This window comes from Colletotrichum jinshuiense, chromosome 4 (genome assembly GCF_051148585.1).
Source record: "Colletotrichum jinshuiense chromosome 4, complete sequence".
Taxonomy (NCBI): Eukaryota; Fungi; Ascomycota; class Sordariomycetes; order Glomerellales; family Glomerellaceae; genus Colletotrichum; species Colletotrichum jinshuiense.
The window spans coordinates 3,268,396-3,280,790 of NC_139311.1; the positions used below are offsets into that span (position 1 = coordinate 3,268,396).

Sequence of the window (12,395 nt, forward strand, 5' to 3'; positions counted from 1 at the left end):
CGCCTGACAATGCATGAGCTTGTCTTGCTAGTGCGATTCAACCACAAGCAGGCGAGTGAGGGTTTCCGCAGGTATTCAAGCCTTGGCATGACGAATTGGTGTACTCGTGTTGGACTCTACTTCCCAACCTATTTGAATAATTCGGTTACTCACGTCTCCCGCAGAGCTATTCAGCTTTTGATTCACGTCCAGCTCTTCCTCAAGTAGCGAAATATACATATAAATATGAACACAATACGCATACGATGCATGGCGCAATGTCGATGGCATATCATGTGACATTGGGGCTGCAAGGCACCCTCTCAGAAAGCCCCCATAACATCCAGTTGTTTTGCAGCCGGAGCATATAAGAGTGAGAGTATAGAGTCGACTCGGTCTTGATTTTCTTTTCGTCTTCTGTTGTACAATGCCCATGCCGGTGACAGTATAGTACACTTATTTACAGAGCTTCTACAGTTGGCCTGGCATCATTACCTGCTCTCTTTCGTCCAATGAATACCGCTTCCGCTTATTCGTCCTTCGTAGCCGTCTCATATCTACTTCTTATTAGCGTTGCTTTTTGTCAATGATATAGTCAAGTTGCTTACCTCTTTCCACGGAACGCCCACACTCCCCAGTTTCCACAGCTGACATCCTGGGGGTCCTGATCGTTAAGGTCCCACCTCATACTGCGGAAGAGGTTTTCGCCTGGCTCCAACAAGACGTCGAACTCGCCAGCCGCCGTCTTTCGAACCCACTCGATGTCCCTTTCCATATCAAACTGCGTATAGCCCGTGGAGATGATGGGAAGCTTGGTCTCCAGAAGCAGTGGGAGTGTCTCAGTCCACTCGTGGCTGCTCGCAGGATGGCCCAGACCGGGGTGGAAGAGACAGAAGCAGTCAAAGTACGGGTCATACGGGGCAAAGTATCCCGTCTTGTGGATGGTGTGGTAGTAGTCAACAATGGTGCTGATCTTCAGCTTGTGCGATATCCGGTCCTCAACGACCATTCCAAAGGGGTTCTCGGGTGTTCGCGGGGGCAGTGGGAACTCGTCGTCCCGGTTCGCCATGCTCTCGGGGCCGATGAAGATGAGATGGATCTTGCTCTCGGGGAAAAGATGCGCAAGCTGGACCCAGACGTTTCTGGGCAGCGATGATTCAGCACGGGCTCCCAGGCAGAATACTCGCACAGGAGGTGCCTCGGGACGGAGCTCCTTCATGGTTGTGCCCTTTCCGGACAGCTGAGGGTGGAGAGTGTACCGCAAAGCTACCACCACGTCAGTTCAATGCTAGCCTGCCGCAATGTTCGCCGACTCACCACTCAAGCTCTTCAGACCCTCGCTTGTCAGCCTCCCGCCTTGCTTGATGCTGTAAGGACTCAACTCATGCAAAACACTGCCAATGGTGATGGGATATGTAAGCATCTTGGTGACCTGCCGCATGCTGCGCTCGTCGTTGACGGCCTCGAACTCGCGGCTGTACATGAAGGTATCCCAGTTCGACATGTTGACGACGGCCTCGGGCATTTGTTCCTCCGCCATAACAAACTCGGGAAACGCACGTCCGGAACGGAGGTCATGGTCGTCCTCATTGATCTCCTTCAGAGTGTCACAAATTTCCAGGTGGGCTTCGTAGTCATCCATCCAGTGCTCCTTGCTGCAGTAAACGGGGATTCCGCAGTCGGGGCATTCGAAATCGACGTGCGCCGGTGCAAGATGGCCCGTTTGCGACGAGCTCTCCTCTCCATGATGAGCAACGGTGGGAACTCGGGTTGCGCGGTGCTCCGGGTGAGGGCAATACGCATGCTGTCTCATGAAAGCCGCACGGCGCCGGATCTCTGGGATGGGGGAGTTCGTGAAGGAGTGGAAGAGGTTGTCCGATCGAAGTTTAGAGGCAGGGGCCTCTGCAGCAGTGAACTTAGCCGCGGCTGCTTCGTGGGAGGCTTTCGGGGTCGAAGAAAAGTGTCTCGTCGCCGCATTGCCTGCCTTCGATTTCCGGGGAACGGTGGAATGGAGGCTTCGGGTCGTGTGGGCTGATGCGATTCGAGGAACGGTTCGGGAGACTCCATTGGCAATCAATTGCCTCTTCAGCGTCGCGGAGCACTGTCCGCAAACGCCAGATGCTGCACGTCGCAGTGCCGGCTCCATTTTGGGCAATGATGTACGGCGAGGCCAGTTGCGACTTGCGATGATGCCAAAGCAATGCTATGCCGGCGAGCTGCTGGAGCTCTCTCTCTCTGTGGATTGACCCAAAATTTCGGGGTGCTCCCGGATCAACTGAAGCGCCGGCATCCCGGGTCCCGCAGCAAACTCGTCTCAGCCGCCAAGTGGGCACCTGGAGCTTCTGAAATTTTGTGTTGGAGCTCCCCAGCCTCCCAATCCACCTACACCTCAAAAACACCACCGCGTCTCGTGTCTCGCACATACATACATTTGAGCTCGAACCCGAGGCCGCGCAGGCTATCTGCGCTCAGCTGCAAACATGGCGACGACCTCGAACATGTTCCTCTATTCCCTGACCCTCCAGCCGCCTACCAATGTCACTCAGGCGGTGCTGGGTCAGTTCTCCGGGACAAAGGAGCAGAATATCATAACGGCGTCGGGATCGCGGTTGACTCTGTTACGCCCGGACCCTTCGCAGGGCAAGGTCATCACGCTTCTCTCGCACGATATTTTTGGAATTATCCGGTCCATGGCCGCATTTCGGCTGGCTGGAAGCAACAAAGGTAAGTCTCGTGCCCCCTCTTCCTTTTGAAGCTTCACTTAGTGATTGTTGAAGCTTGCCGGTCGCGACAGGTGTCACTGCAGTCAATGTCGCTCGACTTCGGAGGCGAGACCTGATTGTCTAAGGACTTTGCTGACCTTGTGTCAAAGACTATCTCATTCTCGCGACTGACTCTGGAAGGATCACTATCGTCGAGTATATCCCTGCACAGAATCGATTTCAACGTCTGCATCTGGAGACTTTTGGCAAGTCTGGGGTACGACGAGTCATACCTGGGGAGTACCTCGCCTGTGATCCCAAAGGCAGAGCGTGCCTGATTGCCTCTGTCGAGAAGAACAAGCTTGTCTACGTTCTCAACCGCAATTCGCAGGCCGAGCTCACAATCTCTTCGCCGCTGGAAGCACACAAGCCTGGCGTGCTTGTGCTGTCCATGGTTGCGCTAGACGTTGGCTACGCAAACCCTGTGTTCGCCGCGCTTGAAATCGAGTACACCGAGGCAGACCAAGACCCTACAGGAGAGTCTGCCCGGGAAGCAGAGACCCAGCTTGTGTACTACGAACTGGACCTTGGTCTGAACCATGTCGTCCGGAAATGGTCCGAACCAGTAGATCCCACGGCGTCTCTGCTTTTCCAGGTTCCAGGTGGCCAGGATGGCCCCAGCGGAGTCTTGGTTTGTGGAGAGGAAAACATCACATATAGGCATTCCAACCAGGAAGCGTTCCGCGTGCCGATACCGCGCAGACGCGGTGCAACAGAAGACCCATCAAGAAAACGCCACGTCGTTTCGGGTGTCATGCACAAGCTCAAGGGCAGTGCCGGTGCCTTCTTCTTTCTGCTGCAGACCGAAGATGGTGACCTTTTCAAGGCCACCATCGATATGGTCGAGGACGCGGACGGCAACCCCACTGGCGAAGTGAAGAGACTCAAGATCAAGTACTTCGACACCGTGCCGGTTTCGTCTAGCCTGTGCATCCTCAAGAGCGGTTTCTTGTACGCCACCAGCCAGTTTGGTAATCATCAGTTCTACCAGTTCGAGAAGCTTGGAGACGACGACGAAGAACTGGAGTTTTCAAGCGACGACTTTCCCTCAGATCCCAAGGCCGGTTATGAAGCCGTGTATTTCCACCCGCGGCCCATGGAGAATCTTGCTCTTGTTGAGAGCATTGACTCCATGAACCCCTTGCTGGACTGCAAGGTGGCGAATCTCACTGGCGAGGACGCACCGCAAATCTACACAGCCTGCGGCAACGGTGCTCGCAGCACATTCAGGATGCTCAAGCATGGCTTGGAAGTTAATGAAATCGTTGCCTCGGAATTGCCAGGCATTCCTTCAGCCGTTTGGACTTTGAAGTTGAGCCGCGGCGACCAGTACGATGCTTACATCGTGCTGTCGTTCACAAACGGCACGCTCGTACTGAGCATCGGCGAAACCGTCGAAGAAGTCAGCGACTCCGGTTTCCTGACGTCCGTGCCTACGTTGGCGGCACAGCTGCTTGGCGAGGACGGCCTCATCCAGGTCCACCCTAAGGGCATTCGTCACATTCGCAATGGCCACGTCAACGAGTGGGCGGCGCCGCAACATCGGTCCATTGTCGCGGCGACGACGAATGAGCACCAGGTTGCAGTTGCTCTCAGCTCGGGTGAGATCGTCTACTTTGAGATGGACGGCGATGGATCCCTGGCCGAGTACGATGAGAAGAAGGAGATGTTTGGAACTGTCACGTGTCTGAGCTTGGGCGAAGTGCCGGAAGGCCGGTTGCGAAGCTCTTTCTTGGCCGTAGGGTGCGATGACAGCACCGTACGTGTTCTATCTCTGGACCCCGAATCGACGCTCGAGAGCAAGTCAGTCCAAGCTCTGACCGCCCCCCCGTCGTCCCTGGCCATCATTGCCATGGATGACTCTTCATCCGGCGGATCAACACTCTACCTCCACATCGGCCTCCATTCCGGTGTCTACCTCCGCACCGTTTTGGACGAGATCACTGGAGAACTCACCGACACGAGGCAAAAGTTCCTCGGCCCCAAGCCGGTGCGGTTATTCCAAGTTACTGTCCAAGGACGGACTTGCGTGATAGGATTGAGCTCCCGTCCGTGGCTTGGATACTCCGACCCCATCACCCGAGGCTTCGTTGTCACGCCACTGAACTACGTTGATCTCGAGTGGATCTGGAACTTCAGCAGCGAGCAGTGCGAGGAGGGTGTTGTTGGCATCCAAGGCCAATCATTAAGGTAAGCAATGTTCTTCTACTTACACCCTTCCTGACATGATGAGAAATTTGGGATCCTATGCCAAAGTGCCATGAGGTCTTACGCAACATACCAATTGTTCCTACTGAAGTCTACTTCAAACCCCATTTCAAACGGAGTTGAATGTTTTGAACGGCGACTAACAAGATTCAGGATTTTTGCTATTGAGAACCTGGGAGAGACCATCACGCAAAAGTCGATACCCCTTACCCACACCCCCAGGCGTCTTCTCAAGCATCCCGACTACCCCATGTTCTACACAATCGAGGCAGACAACAACACGCTGCCTCCTGACTTGCGGGCCAAACTCATGGCAGAGCCCGGTGTTGTCAATGGCGACGCCCGGGTTCTCCCACCTGAAGAGTTTGGATACCCCAAAGGCAAGGGTCGCTGGTCTTCGTGCATCAGCGTCATTGACCCTCTGTCCGAGGATCAGCGCGTCTTGCAGACCGTTGACCTCGACAACAACGAAGCAGCCGTCAGCGCTGCGATCGTGTCTTTTGCCAGCCAGGACAACGAGAGTTTCCTGATCGTTGGCACAGGCAAAGACATGGTTGTGAACCCCCGACAGTTCTCGGAAGGCTACATCCATGTCTACCGTTTTAGCGAGGATGGCCATGAACTGGAATTCATCCACAAGACAAAGGTCGAGGAGCCTCCCTCGGCGCTTCTCGGGTTCCAGGGAAGGTTGCTTGCCGGAATCGGCAAGACCCTGAGGATATACGACCTGGGTCTGAGACAGATGCTCAGAAAGGCCCAGGCCGACGTGGCTCCGCAGTTGATTGTGTCCCTGAGCACACAAGGAAGCCGCATCATCGTCGGTGATGTCCAGCACGGCATCACCTACGTTGTCTATAAGGCCACCACCAACAAACTCATCCCCTTCGTCGACGACACGATTTCCAGATGGGTGACGTGCACCACAATGGTGGACTACGAGACGGTTGCCGGAGGCGACAAGTTCGGCAACATGTTTCTCGTCCGTTGCCCGGAAAAGGCGAGCCAAGAAGCCGACGAGGAGCAGGCGGGTCTGCATCTCCTCAACACGAGGGACTACCTCCACGGCACGCCCCATCGTGTCAACCTTCTCGGCCACTCATACACCCAAGATGTGCCCACGACCATCACCAAGACGAGCCTGGTCGTCGGCGGCCAGGACGTCCTTCTCTGGAGCGGCATCAACGGCACCATCGGTGTCTTCATCCCCTTCGTCACCCGCGAGGATGTAGACTTCTTCCAAAACCTCGAACAGCACATGCGTACCGAGGACGCGCCGCTCGCCGGCAGAGACCATCTCATGTACCGCGGCTACTACGTCCCCGTCAAGGGCGTCATCGACGGCGACCTCTGCGAGAGATTCACGCTCCTGCCCAACGACAAGAAACAGATGATTGCCGGCGAGCTGGACCGGTCGGTGCGGGAGATTGAGCGAAAGATTTCCGACATTCGGACGCGGTCCGCCTTTTAAGGTTGCGGAGGTTGTTGTTTTATATGCGGACAGGTCTGCTTGCGAGTGGATATCCGTGCCGAGATGTTGGGAAATGTTGCGTGTATTGTGTACAAAGCGTTACAAGGGTATTTGGTAGCGGCGTTCTATACAGGCCAAACAGAGCCGTAGGGTTGTTCAAGACATGATGACGATACAATGAAGAAGAGTTCTAATAATACCATATCCCCTAACGCCGGCCCTCCATGCCGCGCCAATCTGTCAAGTGAAACTTGTACTGCCCGTCCTCCGCGGGCCCCTCATGCGGAACCCCTCCAAAACGGGCCCCGATTGCGCGGCGCGGCCTTTCCCCTCCTCCCACCCTCTTGGATGGGGTGGTCCCTCTCCCACGCCTCGTCCTCGAAATACGCCTCCATCGCCGCGGCGAGTTCGTACCCCACCTGCTCGAGATACAACAAGGCGACGTCGTAGTCGGAGACCTTGCAGCCCGTCATGAAGCGCCGGATGCGGCTCTTTCGCAGCTCCTCCTCCTCGCCCTCGACAGGTCGCGGGGACAGACTGACGCCGGCGGCGTAGTACTCGCCCGGTATCAGCACCGTGCGGCGGCCTTGGAGGAGGTGGTCGCTCGTGATGTTGTTCGCGCGGCGGAGGACTGCGGCGGGCACGCCGTAGCGGAGGGACAGCGACGCAACCGTGTCGTGCTCGTGGTTTAGGAAGTGGAGGGTGTCTTCCGGCGGCGTCGAGGCCGAGGACGACGGCCCGCTCTTCTCGTCGAGGGGCACGTCGTTGGTGCTGGGCGTATACGGCGGGGGCGGGGCGGACGGAGCGCCGGAGGAGACGTGGTGTGTTGGTGGGACGGACGTGTATAACGCCGGGTCTCTGAGGTTCGGGGGCAGCACCGAGGGGGCCGAGGAGGTCTGGCAGTAGGGGCAGTAGGACGAGAAGCGAGGGTTGTTCTGCGTGCAGTCAGCATCGTCGAGCGGGAGGAAAGGGCGGCAGCCGGGTATGGCGAACGTGTATGCAGCCTCCGCACATTACACGGCCGCAACACTCGAGCCGCCGGTCGTCCGGGAGTGGCTTCTCGGTGGCGGCGCTGTGCCGGGGGACAGAGGCGAGGAGCTTCGCGCAGGTGCAGCAGGCTTCGTTGTCCATGGCTGGTTCGCGCTCGGTTTTCATGGTTGTACGGGACGGCGGGCGCCAGGGTTTGCAGTCTTGAATGTCGCGTCTTGTCTTTGGCAAACCAGGGAAAGTCCACCTGCGCCAGGCTTGGGAGTGCTCAAACGGGCCGGGGGAGGTGCATGAACCTTAGTCCACGACGATGAGCCGTCGATGGTGTCACGGGCTGGAGGTCCCATCCCCGCAATGTCGCCACCCCCACTGCGCCGCACCGCCACCGCCCCGGCCGAGTCGCGGCCGGGCTTTTAACTAGCGTCTTGAATCCAAACTCGCCCTTGGGCCACTTGGGGATGTTGTAAGGAGTTGGCATCTACATCGTGGCGGCCCGAACAACCCATGGTGTTTACGCTGGAGACGACGTCGCTGACAGCCAATAATGCATGCTGAATTCTTCAGCAGCCTGTATTTTTTTTTATTTTCGGCGAACAGAAGCTTACTGGTCTGGTGCGACCGTGCTGTACTGTCGCTGTGTTGGCCGCGGAAATCCGTGGCATGCGGAGGATCAGCGACTTGTCCAGGCTTCGGAGCTGGCAAAACCGCAAGCGCGTCCTGACCAGTCGCAGGGAATTACTAGACCTCGACTGACCTGTACAAGGCCTGACTTGGTTGCGCTGCGCTGCAATGGTCTCAGACCCTCAAAGGCATTGTTGGTAACGTGTTTGAATCGGATTCATGAGACGGCAAGCGGACCGAGACAGAGAGTAAGAGACGAAGTTTGGGAGACAATGGAGGGAATGGCACTTTCATCCGGCATCGTTTGTTATCTATTGTACCAGTCTTGCACAGTTTTCAAGAATTGCATCCGACTTCTGTATCCAGGTTCGATTCCCATATTTGTTCGGGTTCGATTCCCGGATCTTTTCCAGGTTCGATTCCCGGACATTTCCCCACCCATCCGGGGGTTATACCCATGAGTAACCAGGAGAAGGAGATGACAGCTGAGATCAACCTCTTCATCCGATAGGTGTAGATGATTGGATCTACACATCCAATACTCAAGCTTGTGCCTCACGGATTTCCTATATTTGCCTACACTGTATAGTCTGCCGTAAAAGACTCGCTGAATTGCAGCTTGTATGTATGTAAGGGATTTGCCACTGGATGCTCGATGAGACATGCGCACCATATTAGATTTATTGCTTCATTGGCAATTATCTCATCCGGTGCATTATGGCAAAACATTATAACAAAATCTATCGAAAAATATTTTGATTTTTCCGATACTCTAATTTGAAATTACTATTTTGTTGAGATAGTAAAAATGAAATGCAACCTACGCGAATCGAACCCAGAGAGATCAGAGAGATGATCCGGGAATCGAACCCGGACAGATATAGAGATCAAATTGAAATAATCGGGGATCGAACCTGGATAGATGTGGAGATCAAACTTGAAGTGATCGGGAATCGAACCTGGGGAAATTTCCGGGAATCGAACCCGGACAAATATGAGAATCGAGCCTAGGCATCTCCAGAGATTCCAATTAAAGGCAGAGTATGCTTGGTCTGAGATATGATTAACCGCATAAAAAGCCTTTCAGGCGCGTGTATGGAGATATACAACTGCAAGTCTTTCTTCTCGGAGTGAACAAGACTGTTCTGTCAGCCCTTAGGGGTGGTCAATTGCGCCTCATTAGCATCGTTGGCATGCGGGACCTTGCGTACTGGCGCATAGCAGAGTGAAGTTCGCCGTAGCTTTGTCGTCGATAAAACGTATCGTATAAGACTCTCACTAAAATTTGCCTCTCTTCCTTGCATGGATGTTAGCGCTCCTATATCTACCCTATGGCGTATGCGCTGCTCATGTGCATGGTTTTTCGACTACTCCGTGCCTTGGTATCTACGCAAACGTTGCTGTTGCCTTGATTCTGGTATTGTATAGATGGTCTCTTATAGCGTAAGGTGCTTAAAACCATGGAGACTAAGCGGTAAATGTAATGAAAACCTAAAATTCACATTCAATGGCAGCGTCATACGCGATGCCCCTATCTACTAATGAGAACTACCTTATGTGCAATAACTTGAAAATTGCTTGTCATCAGTGGATGGCGCCGAGATCACCTAAGGTCGGGACTTGATTATCGCCCATCCCGTCATTCTCACTCGCTCAACCAAAACTGTTGCCATACCCAAATTGCTACCTTTTGTAGGACACAAGGCATTTCAAGCCCTGGGACCTTTATTTTCCTGGGCTATATCATAAGCTCGGGGGTATTACTTTCCGGTATGCCTTAAGCCAGCTCTAACCTTGATCATGTGGCTGGCCCTATGTTTCTACCAGGTGCTCTGTGAGTTCAATAGGCAGTCGGTTTCATCTTCGCTTGCTCTGATAGATCTCGTTCTTGGAGAAGGGATGTCTAATATTCCTAACTTGCAATCAAACTAATTATCAATTTCATAATTGCTCTTTAACTTTAAACTTTATGTACACACATAAGGACATCATAGCTGGGATTTAGGCACAACCGGATGCGCCAGTGTGCAAGTGCCCTTACTTCCTTCAATGCCACACCATGCGTCTCGACTATAAGCATATCTATGCCCGTAGAAACCAAATCTCTCTTCGTACCAAACTATGCACTGTAAACAACTTTTTGGGAGTCGGGTGTGTCATGTGAGTTGTGCCCACAGGCATTGAACTGCTTGGAGGCAAAGCCTCAATGCCACACTCGATGATGTTCAGGCCTAGTACATGCTGTTAGGTATTTTTCGAGGAAAATACCGCTTATGCATGAACATAAGTTCAGATAACGACCGTGAATTTGATGCTTTGCAGTGATAAACCTGTGGTCTTGACCGTGAAGCCGCGAGTGACTTCAAGTTGTAGTAACCAACATTGCCCAGTGTCAGAAATCACCGTCCTTTCTGTTTCTCTTGCCACCCAAATATTATCATGTTGAATAAACAAGCGAAGTGTAGCGTTAGCAGCTAGCTATGAGGTAAAAAATACCGGCAGTAGCTAACTAAAGACAAGCCAGATCTACACATTGAGCCCTGACGAATTTGTGGGTTGCCCGACTTTGCCCGCACCGTATGATCTGCACCTTGGGCTAGTTATTGGAATTCAGGAATGTAAGTATACATATGACTCAGCACTCGAGACTTATTTAGAGATGCTCAACATGAGACTCTTACTCCATGTGGCAAACTTGCACGAATTGTGTGATGAATGCTGGCATCCCTAACCATGTAGCAACTCCAGCAACCTCAAACAGTCGACTTGAAAGCCCACCTGTCTAATAATACCAAAAGGTTAATTTCACTTCATCATATTCTTGTTTGCAAGTCACTGGGCAAGCATAAGACGGCATGGTAGACGCGCTTTTCCTGTCAACTGGTATCTATGGCATGACCTAGACTTAAGCAGACAAACAACGACGTCTACAGCTGTCTATACTGAAGTTCTTGGGACTACCATACTGGCCGTTTCAGTTTAGCCGATGGGGGCTGACAAGGACTTCTTTGGGTGTTTCACATAGGCACTGAGCTGGCCTAACTGCCTGTGTTACAACAATTCAAGAATTCTTTCCTAATTGCAACCTTCCAGGTTCACAGTTAATAATGCGTAAGTCGTCAATTATGTCGTTCTTATTGTTGGCGAGTTCTGAAATACGACAGCGCGGATGAGCCATGAGAGAAAGAGCACGATCATCGTCTACCCAAGGTGAAATGCAGGGCAGACAGTGGTGCCTTATATCATACACTATTGATAGATGACTTGAAAGACAGGAGGAAAGAGTACCACTTGGTCTTTGTGATCGATGATGAATTTTAGAATGAGAAAAGATATTAGCCTGCATATCGTTAACAGGGAAAGTGAGAAATATATTTGCCTCGTAGAACGGCTCGCAATCTTTGAAGAGGGGATTGCAGAAGGGAGGGAGAAGGAGTATTTATGGTCCACATTGTGGATTAGGTATCAATTATTATTCAGTCGTCTTGAGTCTCGGGGTAAGAGCGCTACAATCTAGTCTGTTGTTCAAAGTACGTTGATGTTATATATATATATATATATAACTGTTGGAATATCCAGCCAGAGTACAGGCAGGCGGTCAGGCCGCGGGAAGCGGCAGCAGTCGGGCCCGGAGATTCTACCTCCGGGCTGCCAACGGCGATATCTTCACAACTGCTGCTTCCGCTGCCTACCTCTATTTTCTTCCCTCATCTACATCTACAACAACTACAGAATACAGTACCAGTTTTGCTCTTCGATTGGTCTTCCATCCGTACGGGTACCCTGTGATACCAACAATAACCCCCTTGCTCATTTCATTTCTGTATACCCATAAACATCCAGATATCTACGAAGACAGAAATAATAGTAAAAATAGAGGTGGTGCATGGAACCAGGGCCAGAGCCAGGGGCAAGGGCGGAGATGGAAGCACAACACATAATTAAAGTACCATAATCTACACGGAGTCACAACCTTTCCCATAAAGGCCAATCAAATAGATACTGAATTGACTGATTCCTGTTCTTGTTGTTGTTGGGGGGGGAGGGGAGATGAGTCGACCGATGACTGGCATCCGGCTTTGTATCAAACCTCACTGTTGGTATCATAGGATACCTGTAGAGGTAGTAAAGCAAAGGCAAATCAATGCGGTAAACTGGTTCTGTGTTCTTGCTTGCAGAAGGGAAGAAAGTAGAAAGGCTGGCGGCGGCAGCAGCAGCAGTAGTGAAGATATAGCTGCTGCTAACCGCCTGCCCGTATTCAGGCCAGGTAATCCAACACTCACTCAGAGTGTGCATCACAGAAACCTACCACATAACCAAGTATACATCAACGAGACGTGACCAGAACATCATCAATTCCAGAAAGAGAG

General features: G+C 52.7%; 3 protein-coding genes across 3 annotated transcripts; 1 reads left to right on the forward strand and 2 right to left on the reverse strand.

Annotated features, from left to right (window-relative positions):
* Positions 1–508: 508 nt before the first annotated feature.
* On the reverse strand, positions 509–2,125 carry EsH8_IV_000805 (zinc-finger of mitochondrial splicing suppressor 51-domain-containing protein; the record flags this gene model as incomplete). Its single annotated transcript, XM_083265695.1, has 3 exons — positions 509–536; positions 588–1,245; positions 1,297–2,125. The coding sequence occupies 3 exons, from the start codon at positions 2,123–2,125 to the stop codon at positions 509–511; spliced, it is 1,515 nt and encodes a 504-aa protein (XP_083124590.1).
* Positions 2,126–2,459: 334 nt separating this feature from the next.
* Positions 2,460–6,417, forward strand: EsH8_IV_000806 (CPSF A subunit region-domain-containing protein; the record flags this gene model as incomplete). Its single annotated transcript, XM_083265696.1, has 3 exons — positions 2,460–2,703; positions 2,852–4,931; positions 5,103–6,417. 3 exons carry the CDS (start codon positions 2,460–2,462, stop codon positions 6,415–6,417), a joined length of 3,639 nt encoding a protein of 1,212 aa, XP_083124591.1.
* Positions 6,418–6,695: 278 nt separating this feature from the next.
* EsH8_IV_000807 (uncharacterized protein) lies at positions 6,696–7,548 on the reverse strand (the record flags this gene model as incomplete). Its single annotated transcript, XM_083265697.1, has 2 exons — positions 6,696–7,352; positions 7,411–7,548. The coding sequence occupies 2 exons, from the start codon at positions 7,546–7,548 to the stop codon at positions 6,696–6,698; spliced, it is 795 nt and encodes a 264-aa protein (XP_083124592.1).
* Between the last annotated feature and the right edge of the window lie 4,847 nt (positions 7,549–12,395).